Source organism: Colobus angolensis, unplaced genomic scaffold (genome assembly GCF_000951035.1).
Source record: "Colobus angolensis palliatus isolate OR3802 unplaced genomic scaffold, Cang.pa_1.0 Scaffold10, whole genome shotgun sequence".
Classification (NCBI taxonomy): Eukaryota; Metazoa; Chordata; class Mammalia; order Primates; family Cercopithecidae; genus Colobus; species Colobus angolensis.
In genome coordinates this window covers 20,807,215-20,820,772 of record NW_012110919.1, presented here as the reverse complement: position 1 = coordinate 20,820,772, position 13,558 = coordinate 20,807,215, and the positions used below count along the sequence as shown (strand labels likewise).

At 45.9% G+C, this 13,558-nt stretch overlaps 2 protein-coding genes across 8 annotated transcripts in view; one reads left to right on the top strand and one right to left on the bottom strand.

Annotated features, from left to right (window-relative positions):
* The window catches only part of UBE3B (ubiquitin protein ligase E3B), a 62,597-nt gene extending 57,517 nt beyond the window's left edge, over positions 1–5,080 (bottom strand). For 2 of the 5 annotated variants that reach the window (XM_011936040.1, XM_011936057.1), the window contains exons 1-2: positions 4,717–5,080; positions 753–858 (exon numbers count right to left, since the gene is read on the bottom strand). The gene's annotated coding sequence lies outside the window, so the exon portion shown is untranslated. Of the gene's footprint in view, positions 1–752; positions 859–4,396 lie in introns of all 5 variants that reach the window. The other 3 variants (XM_011936049.1, XM_011936065.1, XM_011936072.1) reach the window with 2 other exon arrangements.
* The window catches only part of KCTD10 (potassium channel tetramerization domain containing 10), a 31,196-nt gene continuing 22,401 nt past the window's right edge, over positions 4,764–13,558 (top strand). For 2 of the 3 annotated variants that reach the window (XM_011936090.1, XM_011936081.1), the window contains exons 1-2: positions 4,764–5,222; positions 12,681–12,894. In XM_011936090.1, the coding sequence (XP_011791480.1) occupies positions 5,220–5,222; positions 12,681–12,894 (217 nt within the window). In that variant the 5' untranslated portion in view covers positions 4,764–5,219. The remainder of the gene's footprint in view (positions 5,223–12,680; positions 12,895–13,558) is intronic. The other variant, XM_011936109.1, reaches the window with a different exon arrangement.

Below are 13,558 nucleotides of genomic sequence, written 5' to 3'. Positions count from 1 at the left end.
AAGATGGATGGAACTAGGGGCCATTTATCCTAAGTGAAATAACTCTGAAACGTAAAGGCAAATACTGCATGACTTCACTTAGAAGTGGGAGTGAAACAATGGGCCCACATGGACAAACAGTGGAATAAGACAATGGAGACTCCAAAAGGTGGGAGATGGGATGGGGGTAACGGCTGAACAATTATCTATTGGTACAATGTTCACCATTCGGGTGATAGGTGCACTAAAAGCCCAGACTCCACCACTGCACAATATATGCATATAAGAAACCTGTACCCCCTACATCTATACAAAGAAATTTAAAAATTATTAAAACAAACATTGGACATAATAGTATTATCTCCCAGAGGTATCAGATGAATTACATATTACTGAAAGGCATTTAATAAGTGTGCTCTATTATTAGTATTAATAAGGACAATAAAATAATACCCTTTTATAACCACAAAAAAGTTGGTGCTAGCCTCCCGCCACATGAACGTATCAAGGGACCTCTGTGACCCCTTTTCCACAGTGATTCGCATCTGTCAAACATCATCAGCAGTCCTTGAAACAAACTAACAGAGCCCGCCTGACCACAGGAGGGAAGGGTTAGGTTGCTGCAAAAGTAATTGTGGTTTTTCACTTTTTTTTAAAAAACACTAAGTTGTAATTACTTTTGCATTAACCTGTAAAAGGCTTGGAGAGAAAAAGTAGCCATCTTCTGAATCATTTACTCTTCCTGCCCCAGCAGTGAAGTCTGGAGATCTCACCTGAGGACCTGCCTGTGTCGCAGAAATGCCAGGTAATCATTAGTGATCTTGCACAGGACTCGTGGCTGAGAACAGCTTCTCACTTCAGAAAAGCTTGTTATTTTTTCTGGCAGAAGCAGAAAAAAAAAAAAAAATCCAAACTTAGGGTTAAATTTTATAGATGTGGCATCATACATCTTCCTGAGTAAAAGTAGTAACTACAATGCCAACGGTTTTTTAAAAACACCACTGGGTCCTCTTTATTTAGTGTCTCATCTAAATGTTATACTGTATCTCTTCAATCCTCACAGTTTAAAGGGAATATGTTGAAAATAAATCCCAAAGTTGTTGTTGAATTAAAGCTGTGATGAGAAGCAAAATAACTTGGAGGTCATGGAATGTTAAAGAGCTACTGAAAATTATATTTGACTTTTTTTTTTTTGAGGCAGTCTCACTCTGTCGCTGAGGCTGGAGAGCAGTGGCGTGATTTCAGCTCACTACAACTTCTGCTCCCAGGTTCAAGCGATTCTCCCGCCTCAGCCTCCCAAGTAGCTGGGATTACAGGTGCCTGCCACCACACCCAATCTCGGTTGGGATTACAGGTGTGAGCCATTGCGCCCGGTCATGTGTGACTTTTTTTTTTTTTTTTTTTTTTTTTTTGAGATGGGATCTGGCTCTGTCGCCCAGGCAGGAGTGCAGTGGTACGATCTCGGCTCACTGCAAGCTCCACCTCCCGGGTTCACGCCATTCTCATGCATCAGCATGTTTGACATTTTTAATGATATGGAAAAATGTTTATGCCTTAGAAGTGAATAAAGGGCTGCCTGTGGACCAATAAGATCCCAATTACCTAAAGAAAAATACACACACACACACACACGCACACACACAAAACTAGCATGAACTATACCAACATGTTACCAGGGGCTGTTCTGAGGTACTGAAATTATGGGAAATTTTCCTTAATTGATCTGTATTTTCTGAATTTTCCACAGAATGCACATGGTAAAGCAGCACTGTACAGTGAGGGGCACACGGGCTTTGGGAGTCACATGGAGTTGGAGCCAGTCCCTATCTCTGCCACATAACTATAGGGAGAATGTCTAAGGTTTTTTTGTTTTTTTTTTTCAAGGCAGGGTCTCGCTCCGTCATCCAAGCTGGAGTGCAGTGGTGCAATCATGGTTCACTGCAGCTTCTACCTCCCAGGCTCAAGCGATTCTCCCACCTCAGCTTCTCAAGTAGCTAGGACCACAGGTGCACACCACCACATCTGGCTAGTTTTTAAATTTTTTGTAGAGGTGGGGTCTCACTATGTTGCCCAGGCTGGTGGTCTCAAACTCCTGGACTCAAGATCCTCCTGCCTTGGCCTCCCAAAACGTTAGGATTACAGGTGTGAGCCACCGCACTTGGCCCTGAGTCTTTCCATCTTCATCTATTAATTGGCTTAGAGGTTGATAATGAGGACTAAACGTGATGATGTGTATCAAGTACCTACGGAGGTACTTGAGCACACAGTGTAGAGTGTATAGTCAATAAGTCTAACTGGTGTATTTCTTTTTATAGACACAAGGATTTAAAAAAAGAAAAAAAAAAACCCTTCAGCAGAGGCTCCCATCTGGACAGTTACTAAGGTTCTCTGGGTAGGAAATAATGCTGGCAGCCTGACATTTCTCACCCATTAACTTTTTTCCTATCTTAAATGCACTAAGATTCACCAGTCCTGTCCCTTGGGTTATGAACTCCTGGCCCTGCTGTTTAGACGAACAGATTCAAGCTCCTCAGGACTGTGAAAGAGCAGGGCCTAAGCCATGAGCACAATGATATGCTCCCTCCATGACATGCAGACAGTGCCTCAATGGTAGAGGGTACATCGAATTAGAAGGGGAAGAGGGAGCCTCTTCCTAAAAGAAAAACAAAGTTGCATGCAAACTGTGCCTAAGTACTGTAAGACAATCTTAAAACTTTCACTTCTCCCAGGGGGCCTCCCAGGATACAAAATTACTCTTATCCCCTTCCTTGAGATTATCATCCTTTCAAGGTTATTGGTTGATTTCTGTTTATACCACATAATAGCCTACACTTTACAGTTTTTCTCATCCTTTCCTATACACCTTCTCCACCTGCACAGTGTATACTAATCAATTAATAAAACACACAATCGTTTATTAAGTACTTATTTTGCTAAATGCCATGGAGAATCAAAGAAAAGGCTGTGCGCAGCAGAAAAAGTCTTGCATCAGAGAAAGCAGGCCTTGGTTCTTTTCAGTACTCATTCTATCTGACATTTGGCCAAGTTACTTATCCTCTCTAGGCCTCAGTTTCCTTACGTGTAAATCGAAGGTAATAACAGTGTCTACGTCCTAGGGTTGCTAAAAGGATTAAATGCAACATTTACCCTTCTTGTACCTCAACTTAGTCATCACAACATTGTGATTAGGATTAAATGGCAAAATATTAATAAGGGATATCTGAAAGCATGTAGCATGTAAGTGAGCTTTACTGTATTGTCCTTAAGAAGCTTGCAATCCAGTTAAGGAAACAAGAATCATATAGGTAGAAAGATGAGAAAATAAGAGGTTGGTGACAACCAAGATCATCTAAAAAAGTAAATGAGTACCCATTATGTGTCAAGTCCTTTATAAGTGATCTCATCTAATAAGACCAGGAATCCTATGAGAAGATCACTCATGATCTCCTCTAGTCCAGTTTAGACCATTAGCATGTGGCAGAGTCAAGACTGTAATAACTAAGAGACAGGATTCAGACTCTTCTCTTACCTCTGTATTTCCAAAGCTGAAGCACCATAAATACCAACTGCTGACTGAGCCAAGAGTATTTTCCCTGTACAGTAGGAAAAGCTGGGCCACCAGGTTTAATGACCACCACCATTTGTTCTGGGCAGACAGTGTATCAGACACTGTACAGATATTGAACCCACTTGTCTTTTCAACAGTTCTACCAGGTCTCGATAATCTTTTGTTTTTGTGAGACAGAGTCTCACTTTGTTGCCCAGGCTGGAGTGCAGCTGCGCGAACTCGGCTCACTGCAACCTCCACCTCCCAGGTTCAAGTGATTCTCCTGCTTCAGCCTCCCAATAGCTCGGATTACAGACGCCTGCCACCACGGCCGGCTAATTTCTGTATTTTTAGTAGAGATGGGGCTTCACCATGTTGGCCACGCTGGGTTTGAACTTCTGACTACAGGTGATCCGCCCGCCTTGGCCTCCCTCAATAATCCAAAGTGCTAGGATTACAGGCGTGAGCCACCGTGGCCAGCCTCAATAATCTAATTTTTATTTAAAGAATAGGAAACAGGACTTAAAGAGACTACTTATACTAACAGCTATTATTTATTGAAAGCTGCAGACTATCTAGGTGGATGCTTTTGAATCTGAATCCATGTATATCCAAAGCAATTATTTATTACTAAGTAAAACAAACAAGATCCAGGGCTCCCCCGTTCACAGAACGGCTAAGCAAAGAGAAGCCGAGAATGCAAGGTTGCCTGTGGGGCTAAGCTGGACTCAAATTACGACCAAATTTTTCTATATTCAGAACTAGGTGTCAGGCACAGTACTAAAACATATTTCACACCTTCTGTGAAATCTGCTAATTACTCCAGTTACACAGAAGGAAACTGAGGCTCAGAGAGGTGAGGGAACTCACCCAAGGTCACACAGCGAGCGAACAGTATTCGAACTCCAGTTTAGGTGAGTCGGGGGCCCGGCGTCTTTCCTCGGCATCAACAACCACAGGAACAAATCACCCAGCATTAGTCCGTTTATAAAGGCCTATCGTCCCAAAAGTGAAAAGAGGTGGAAAGGGCCGCGGAGAGAGCCCCTGGAGCACACAAGCCAGATCCCAGCACTTGTTCCTCCGACCTGACCAGTCAGGGACTCGGCCGTAGAGCCACCTCTCTCAAAGTCCCCCGCCCCACCACTCGGAGAACTGACAACCCAGTTGTCACTCGCTACCCGCAGGCCGACCTTTATTCGCTGGAGGTCCCCGCACTCGGGGTCGGGGCCGCAGCTGCCACTGTCTCAGCCCAAAACACCCTAGTTCTGCCAGACCCGGGGCAGCAGCCGACGCACAACCGCCATTTTGCCCCGGGGTGTTTGCTTTCAGAACTCCGCCAGGAAGCAAGCATCCAGTTCCGGAAAATGACAGTTCCGCAGAGCTTCTCCGCCCGGGATGGAAAACTTCCCCACACCTTGTCCTCCCCTCTGGCAGCTGAAATAGCGGAGGCAGGATAAATGCCCTAGCCATCCAAGAGAAGCTGGCACCCATTCCGGCCGGGGAGGTTGGAAAGAAAACTGCTCCCTAGGCGCACAACGGACGATTTAAGACGTTGCTCTCTGCGGGGCGGAAGTGGGGTGCGGACAACGGAAGTTACCGCCCCGGCCCCGCCTCCGCCCCTGGCTGGCGTGAGCTGGGTGTTTCCTGCCTCTCACAGTCCGGGTTTGGAGACTCCTGCGTCCTCCGACTTTTCATGGTAGGGAGGGCGGTGCCCACCGACTGGGGGCTGAAGGCGGCCGAGGGAGGTGGGCAGCAGCAGAGTATAAGAAGAAGGGACAGAGAGGAGGGGGTGCGACGAGGGGCAGTTGCGATAGTGGAGAGGCATTTGGGGGGTTGGTTGGGGGAAAGGCCGGGGGTGGGGGAAGGGCTTTGGGTGGAGAATTAGGGGTGGTGGTGGAGTTCGGGGGGGAATCCCTGGCAGTTTGGAATCCGGGAAGCACATTTGGGCTTGGGGAGTAGATACGTGTGTGCGTAAGGAAGGGGTGTCTCCGAGTGAGTACTGAACACTGGTTGGAGATGAGAGTTGGTGATTGCGAGGAGAACAAAGAGATGTCAATTGAAAACGGACATTTGGGGTGGAAAATGAGGATTTGGAGGATTATGAAGGAGAATGGGCAGGTTATGAGAAGGTGAGGTAGAATTCCTGGGCGCGGAGCGTTTGGGGTTTTGGAGGTTGTGGCTGGAGTCGCTGGATTTTCAGGAAGTGAGGAAGGGGCTCCCAGGTGCGTCTGAACACGGGCGAGTGGGGGAAAGAAATCGAGGGAGCCCAGCAGGCGGATGTGCGTTCAGTGCTTGGAATTCTGGGGAGAGATGCCAGGGGCCTGAGATCAGGATACCAGCGCCACGAAGTCCAGTGCCTCAGCTAGCGCCTGGGTACCTATCTGTAACTTCCATTGAGGCCAGAGGTGACCACGCCTAAGGAGCCGGAGGATGTCTCAAGATCTGTCTCTCAGCTGTGGGGTGTGTCTCCTTGGGATCCTCAAGGGTCTGTTCCCTGAATAGCTCATTGTCCCTGGGTAGAGATGACCAAAGATTGGCCCAGATCTTCTTTCTTCTTGCTTGCTTGTTTGTCACGTCCCTGGAAAGTGCAGTCTTTAGGGAAAATCAGTCCCAGTGACGCTGCTGAAGAAAAATCAGTTATCCTGTATCTGACTTTGACTTGTCTGTTCCATTTTGTGCAAAGTAATGACCAGCGGAGTGGAAGAAGGTAGCATAAACCAGTGGTTCTCAAACTCTGGTCCCACCAGGAGCAACACCTGGTAACTTATTCAAAATGGCTGAATTTTCAAGCCCTATCACAGACTACTGAATCAGACATTCTTGGGGTGGAGCCCATCTGTTTTAACAAGCCTTGCAAGGGATTAGACTAATGATTTCTTGATTTGGACTGTGTAATGAAAGGGGGCATAGGAGTTGAGTCAGAGGGCTCTTATAGGTGTGATTCCTAGTTTTCTCCCCTAAAAAGTGGGGTTGATGATAAATGTCTTTCTCACTAGACCATTGAGAGAAATAGGCCAATAATTTGTGTATTAAACACAGGAAGAGAACGTCATTCGGTGGGACAGTTGAAATTGGCGGTAGCTGTCTTATAAGCAAATTTTGGATGTAAAATGCTGCAATTATGTGACTGATGTGACTTAGTTGAAATGTAACAGCAGACTTTTCTGAGTTGTAGAAATGTCCTCAGTTTGGGAAGATTTTATAACTAGCCTCAATACAGTGTTTCTTAAACTTCTTTGCTGTAGGAATCCCCTGAGGTGATGCTTTGCCTCACATCCCTGGCAATTCTTAGATAAAGCTGGTTAAACACCTTAGCTAGATGGCAGTGAGCGCTGGTCCCATATCAGAATCCGCCAAAGAGCTTTTTAAACACTAGTGACTGATCAGCCACCCCTCCGCATCTCTAAGATACTGATTAATTGATCTGGGGTGTAGCCCAGGCAAGCACCGGTGTGTGTGAGTTTTTGTTTTTTTGAGACAGGGTCTTGCTCTGTCACCCAGACTGGAGAGTGCACTGGTGTGATTGATCTTGGCTCACTAAAGCCTCACCCTCCCTGCCACAAGCAATCCTCCCACCGCAGTCTCTCGAGTTGCTGGGACTACAGGCATGTGCCACCATGGCCGGTTAATTTTTTTTTTTTTTTTTTTTTTTTTTGGTAGAGACAGTGTTTCACCACATTGGCCAGGCTGGTCTCGAATTCCTGGGCTCAAGCAATCCTCCTGCCTCGGCCTCCCAAAGTGCTGGGATTATAAGTGTGAGCCACTGTACCTGGCCTAGCATCATGGTTTTTAAGTACACCCAGGTGATTCTAGTAGCCAGGGTTGGGAACCACTGGTCCCACAGTTTTAGAGGCCCAAAGGAAACGACACAAAGGACTAGGTGCCAAATACTTTAACATTCATTCTCTGAGGGTTTTGAAGATTATGACTTTAACGCTCCATTTTACAAGTTAGAAAACTGAGACTTGGGTTAAATTGCTTGAATTTCACAAAGGAAATGGTGGAACTGGGTTGCAATCCAGGCTTGCCAAGACTATCCAGTTTTCCTTAACACACACATGCGCACAAGAACAAAGCGCAAAGAAGCATATAGAAAATGTGGGGTCAGGGATTTGGTGCCTTTTTTTCTACTGTACTTGCCTGAGCCTCCTTTCCAGTCTAGGATTTTCCCCCTTCAGCTGATTTTTGTATTTTCATGCATGCATACGATTGCTTCCTGCCTGTGGCTCTGAAGCTGTGAAGTGGGGGCTGGCTTTGGTTTAGGGTGTTTTGGTTTGTTTTTATGTGTCAGGTCAGGAATTCACTGGGCCAAGACCATGGAGTTAATGGTAGCTTAAATAAGGGGTACAGTGCTTTTTACAACAGTGGGCTGTAATCTTGGTGGGCTTTAAAATCTCCTGGGGAAGTTTTAAAAATTCTGTCGCCTACACATCCCAGACCAATTACATGAGAATTTTCTTGGTAGGACCCAGGTGTCAGGAGTTTTGAGCTCCTAGGTAATTTTGATTGTTACCAACTGGAGAGCCACTATTTAGAATCAGCAATATTATATTCAGGGGCGATGGAGAGAAGGGAGACCATTTAACTGGAATAAACTTCTGATTGAATCAGATTCATAGCCAGTATCTCAAGTATTCATTGCCTCTCTGTTTAACGTAACCAATTTTGCTGTCTCCTGCCTCACCTCCCCAACTTCATTAGTAATGAAATCAAACATTTGAAACAAGTCAAAAAGTAGGATACTGGCCAGGCGCGGTGGCTCATGCCTGTAATCCCAGCACTTTGGGAGGCTGAGGCAGGTGGATCACTTGAGGTCAGGAGTTCGAGACCAGCCTGACCAACATGGAGAAATCCCATCTCCACTAAAAATACAAAAAGTTAGCCGGGTGCGGTGGCTCACGCCTGTAATCCCAGCACTTTGAGAGGCCGAGACAGGAGGATCACCTGAGGTCAAGAGTTCAAGACCAGCCTGACCAACATGGTGAAGCCCTATCTCTACTAAAAATACAAAATGAGCCAGGCGTGGTGGCGCATGCCTATAATCCCAATTACTCGGGAGGCTGAGGCAGGAGAATCGCTTGAACCTGGGAGGCAGAGGTTGCGGTGAGCAGAGATCGTGCCGTTGCACTCTAGCCTGGGCAACAGGAGCAAAACTCTGCCCCCCACCCCCTGGAAAAAAGCAGGATTCCAGTAGCAACAATGGGGAGAGTCCTCCCTAGAGAGATTTGCTGTGGGGGTTTCTGGTCCACTGCCTCGTGTCCTCAGTTCACTGTAACTTGGGCTCAAGGACGTGAATGCTGCCAGAACTTTTCCCCCAGGGGCCTTGCCTACTATTAGGCTGACTGACCTTTGGAGGGGGTGGGCTCTGGAAAGGTTCAGAGCTTTTGTTGCCTAATCTGGAGCTTCATTCTAGATCAGGATGGCTCCTGCCTTTATCTTTTAGTCATGCCGTCTGCCATTAGAGCTGGACACGGTTTCCAAAGAGGAGAAGATAGTTTGAGACTTCGGGAGCATTCTCAAATTACCATAATTTCAGTGTTTCGTGTCCGAGTGTTTACTCAGAGCCAGGGAGCCCTGTGAGAGAGGTGAAGCTGTTGGCCCTGGACACAGCTACTAAGTGGCAGGGCTGGGGCCTTGCACGCGGGTCTGACTCCAAACCCTTTGCCACACTTTACCTCACAACTATTTTCAGGGCTCTTTGTACTTTTTAAAGACGGGAGGTGAGGCTGACCTTTCTCAGCTTATATATCATAGCTCTCAATCTACTAGGTGTGATGGGCTCTGGGCCAGCCACCACTTGCCCATGTCCTTCACTGGCCCCATCACTGACTCAACTCCTAGCTTGAGAGTGACTGACCCTGTCGGGGCTGTGGCATCCAAATCCACAAAATGGAAATAACTGTAGCTGTCTTCCAGCATTGTTTGGATTTGTAAAAGGCATGTGGTGGTAGAAATTAAGTGGTCAGGGGACATCCAGGGGCCTTCTGGAGCCATGGAAATGTTCCAAGACAGCTTGATTGGAGTGGGGGCTACACAGGTGCAAGTATTGACCAAAACACATCAAACTGTACTCTTAAAATATACTTTATTATGTGCAAATTATCTTTAAAAAGGTATTGGAAAGCCAAAAAAGGTACAGTCATGCACCACATAATGACAGTTTGGTTAGTGACAAACTGCATATATAACAATCCCTTAAGATTATAATGGAACTGGAAAATTCCTATAACCTAGTGATATTCTAGCTGTCATTTCAGTTGTAGCACAACATATTACGTGTTTGTGGTGATGCTGGTGTAAACAGAACTACTTTGCTGCCAGTTGTATAAAAGTCTAGCACATACAATTATGTACAATACATAATAGTTGATAATAGTAGTAAACTTGATGTATCACTGGTTAATGTATTTACTATTAATGGTTATTTTAGAATATACTCCTATACTCCTTCTACTTGCTTTTTTTGTTTTAAAGGGAAAACTGTAAAACAGCCTCAGGCAGGTGCTTCTGGAGGTATTCCAGAAGAAGGGATTGTTATGGGAGATGACAGTTCCATGCCTGTCACTGTCCCTGAAGACCTTCTAGTGAGACAGGATGCGGAGGACAGTGATACTGACAATCCTGACCCTGTGTAGGCTAGGCTCATGTGTGTGTATTTTGTAGTTTTGAACAAAAAACTTTCAAAATTAAAAAAAACTTTTAGAGTAAGGATATAAAGAAAGTATTTTTGTAAAGCTGTACAATATGTGTTTTAAGCTGTGTTATTACAAAAGGATCCAAAAGTTAAAAAAAAATTAAAAAGTTTTTGAAGTAAAAAGTTATAGTAGGCAAAGGTTAACTTATTATCGAAAGAAAAAAAATTTAAATAAATGTAGTGTGGCCTTCCTGTGCAGTGTTGATAAAGCTACAGTAGTGTGCAGTAATGTCCTAGGCCTTCACATTCACTCACTGTTTGCTCACCCAGAGCAATTTCCAGGCCTACATACTCCATTCATGATAAGTGTCCTATACAAGTATGGCATTAGAAAAAAATCCTTCATATCATGTATTTACTGTACTTTGACTTTACATGAAGTATACTTTATGTACTTTGTTGTCTGTTTCATGATAGGCAGCTTCCAAAATGCTTGGGGTAAATTTCCTTAACGCATACCCTCACCCATGACCATAAGCCTTTTTTTCCCCCCCTTTAGAGGTCTTCACAGTTTTTGGAAACTCTATTTCCATAAGCTACTCCTGTCATCCCATGGACAAAGGATTTTTCTGAGGGAGGCAGCTGGTCATAACTGTTAGTGTGAGGTCTCTGGGGACTGATGTCAGAGGATAGCTACAAGGGGGGGTGACTGCTTCCTCTGGACCGCTTTTGTGTTTGGCGTCGGGCAGCAAGACCCCAGGTGAGCTAAGCCTGAGCTTTTGGAAACGTACTTTCTTGTGACTTTTCTTGATGAAAAAGGAACTGTTTCTTGAGAAAATATTTCTTTCCAGGAGGCTGTTCTTTCTCTGTTTCACTCTGCAAGGCCCTGACCTGGCAGGTGATATCCAGGCCACTGTTGGGTGCCATGGAGATGGGGAGAGTTGGCCAGAAGAGTTGAATAACCTTGAATTGAATATTGTCTGTGACTGTTGCGTTGCCTCTGCTGTTGCAGGCTGCCACCCTTTACTCCCCGTCCCATTTACAAAAATAATGCTTGTGTTTTACCAGTTATAATCGTAGTACCCATTCATTATAGAAAATCTGGAAAAGCTAGACAATTCTTTTTCAGTTTCAGGGAATAGTTCAAAAAAGTTATGTGCTGTCAGTGCCCTGCAGCCAAAAACCACAAGGAGCATACCTGTGGTCAAGCAAAGCTGGGTTTATTTCCTTGTTGCATTGGGGGAGAACTGTGGGACATCTCAGAGAAGGGCTGGGCTTGTGTTGGGTGATTTGAGAGAGAGTTCAGAGAAGTGGGGCTTTGCTCTGTGTTGGATGCTACTGGGAAGCAGGGCTAATTTTGTGATTGGGTCTCAGTGATTCCTGACTTGAAAGCAGGAAGAATGGAAGGAGGCTAAACCTCTCATTGGTAAAGCAGTGGCTGTAACTCATATTAGCCAGGATAGGAGATCTTTGGTCATTTTTGTATTTTGTATAATGTTTATGTTTTTGTCTGTGTTCAGACATGAATGAATGGTCCTGTTTTTGTCTTGTTGCAAGGTCACAGAGTGGCCTTGTCTGATGGTGATGTGCTGTGAGAAACTGTTGATGTTCAATGGGAATGGTAAGGCCAGCCGTGGGGGCCTACCCCAGATTCAGCAAAGATTCTGCCCACCCTTGCACATCTCCAGCTCTACAATGTTACCTGTTCATTTCAGACATGTTTTCTCTGAGTTCACATGTGCCGGATACCAGTCTTATTTTCCAGGCCTGCGTAAATCAGCCACTGTATCCATTTCTTTGAGATGTGCCATAGAGTTGGCCATGCTATCAGGGAGATTGTAGTGTAATCTTGCTCTTTTGGGCAGCGCTAGTCTAGGAGGTCTAATTTTGCAATAACTGGGTTCCAAAAGTTTCCGTGTCTGTTGTTTAGTCCTCAGAAACACCTTCTCCCCACAAGAAGTGATAGGAGTGTGAGCTGGAATACCATTCAACTTCATAAAAGCTTATTTCATCTGTGATGCAGCTGAAAGATGACACCTAGCTATTCGGTGATACATGGCAATAAGGAAATGTAAAGAGACCTGGGCAGTGCTTTAGGCTGCTTTAGGGTGCAGCCAGGGTGTGCATGTATACAGGTGCTAGGCAGGAAGGAGGTGCTTATAACATAAGAGTTAGTGGCACACTTATGCCTGCAGGGTCGGCAGGCAAGGTCAGTGTATGAGGCTATCTGGGTGGGTTTTGGGACAAACCAGGGGATGCATGGCCCTCTCTAGGGGGCATCCAATACCCCAGCTCCCACCAGTTGTTCCCCTGCTAGCCCAGTTGGCCTCTGATTTTAAGAGAAGCCAGAAGTCCAGATTTTTCTGTGAGCGCTCCTTAGTTGTCCACATTGGAAGCAAACTTTTAAATGCTGTGTATGTGTGGCCCAAGCAAAACACATCTGGAGTCCAGATTGAATCCACAGGCTGAAAGCAGTCAACCAGGCCTGATGTCATGACCCTGTGTCCTCTCTACTGGCAGGAAGAGATGTCAGGAGAAAGTGTGGTGAGCTCAGCGGTGCCAGCGGCTGCTACCCGCACCACTTCCTTCAAGGGCACGAGCCCCAGCTCCAAATACGTGAAGCTGAACGTGGGTGGAGCCCTCTACTATACCACCATGCAGACGCTGACCAAGCAGGACACCATGCTGAAGGCCATGTTCAGCGGGCGCATGGAAGTGCTCACCGACAGTGAAGGTAAGCTCACCTGCCACGTGCCTGCCCCTGGCCATGCGTTATGTGGTCCAGGAGAGCTTCCCCAAGGAAGTGACATTTAAGTCGAGACCTGAAGATGTGTAGGAGGCAGCTGGTCAGGGACTCCCACCATCTTGACTTCGTTGTTGGTTTGCTGTGTTACTTTGAGAAAGTTACTTCCTCACCAGGCCTTAGCTTGCTTGTCTCTGCCATGCTTCTGTGGCTTCAGAGTGAAACTCAAGCCTGGGAGACAGAGAGTGTCTTCCCTGGACCCTTGTCCTCCCAAGATGGGGTCTTGACAAAGACTCACCGACCTGGGTTTGAGCCCCAGCTCCCCAGTTAGTATCTGGTGATCCTAACCAAGTGGCAGAACCTTTTGGTCTCATTTTCTTCCTCTGGTGAAATGGGCATGACAATACCTGCCCCTTGGGGCCATTGGCACATGGTAAGTATTCATCCATATATAGTCAATGCATGTGTGTATATGTGTATGTGTATATATATACATAAATAGATACACACACACACATTTTTCTTGTGGAAAGTCGTGTTAGTAAAAGGCAAAGAATCGGCTGGGCACGGTGGCTCACGCCTGTAATCCCAGCACTTTGGGAGGCCGAGGTGGGCGGATCACGAGGTCAGGAGATCGAGACCATCCTGGCTAACA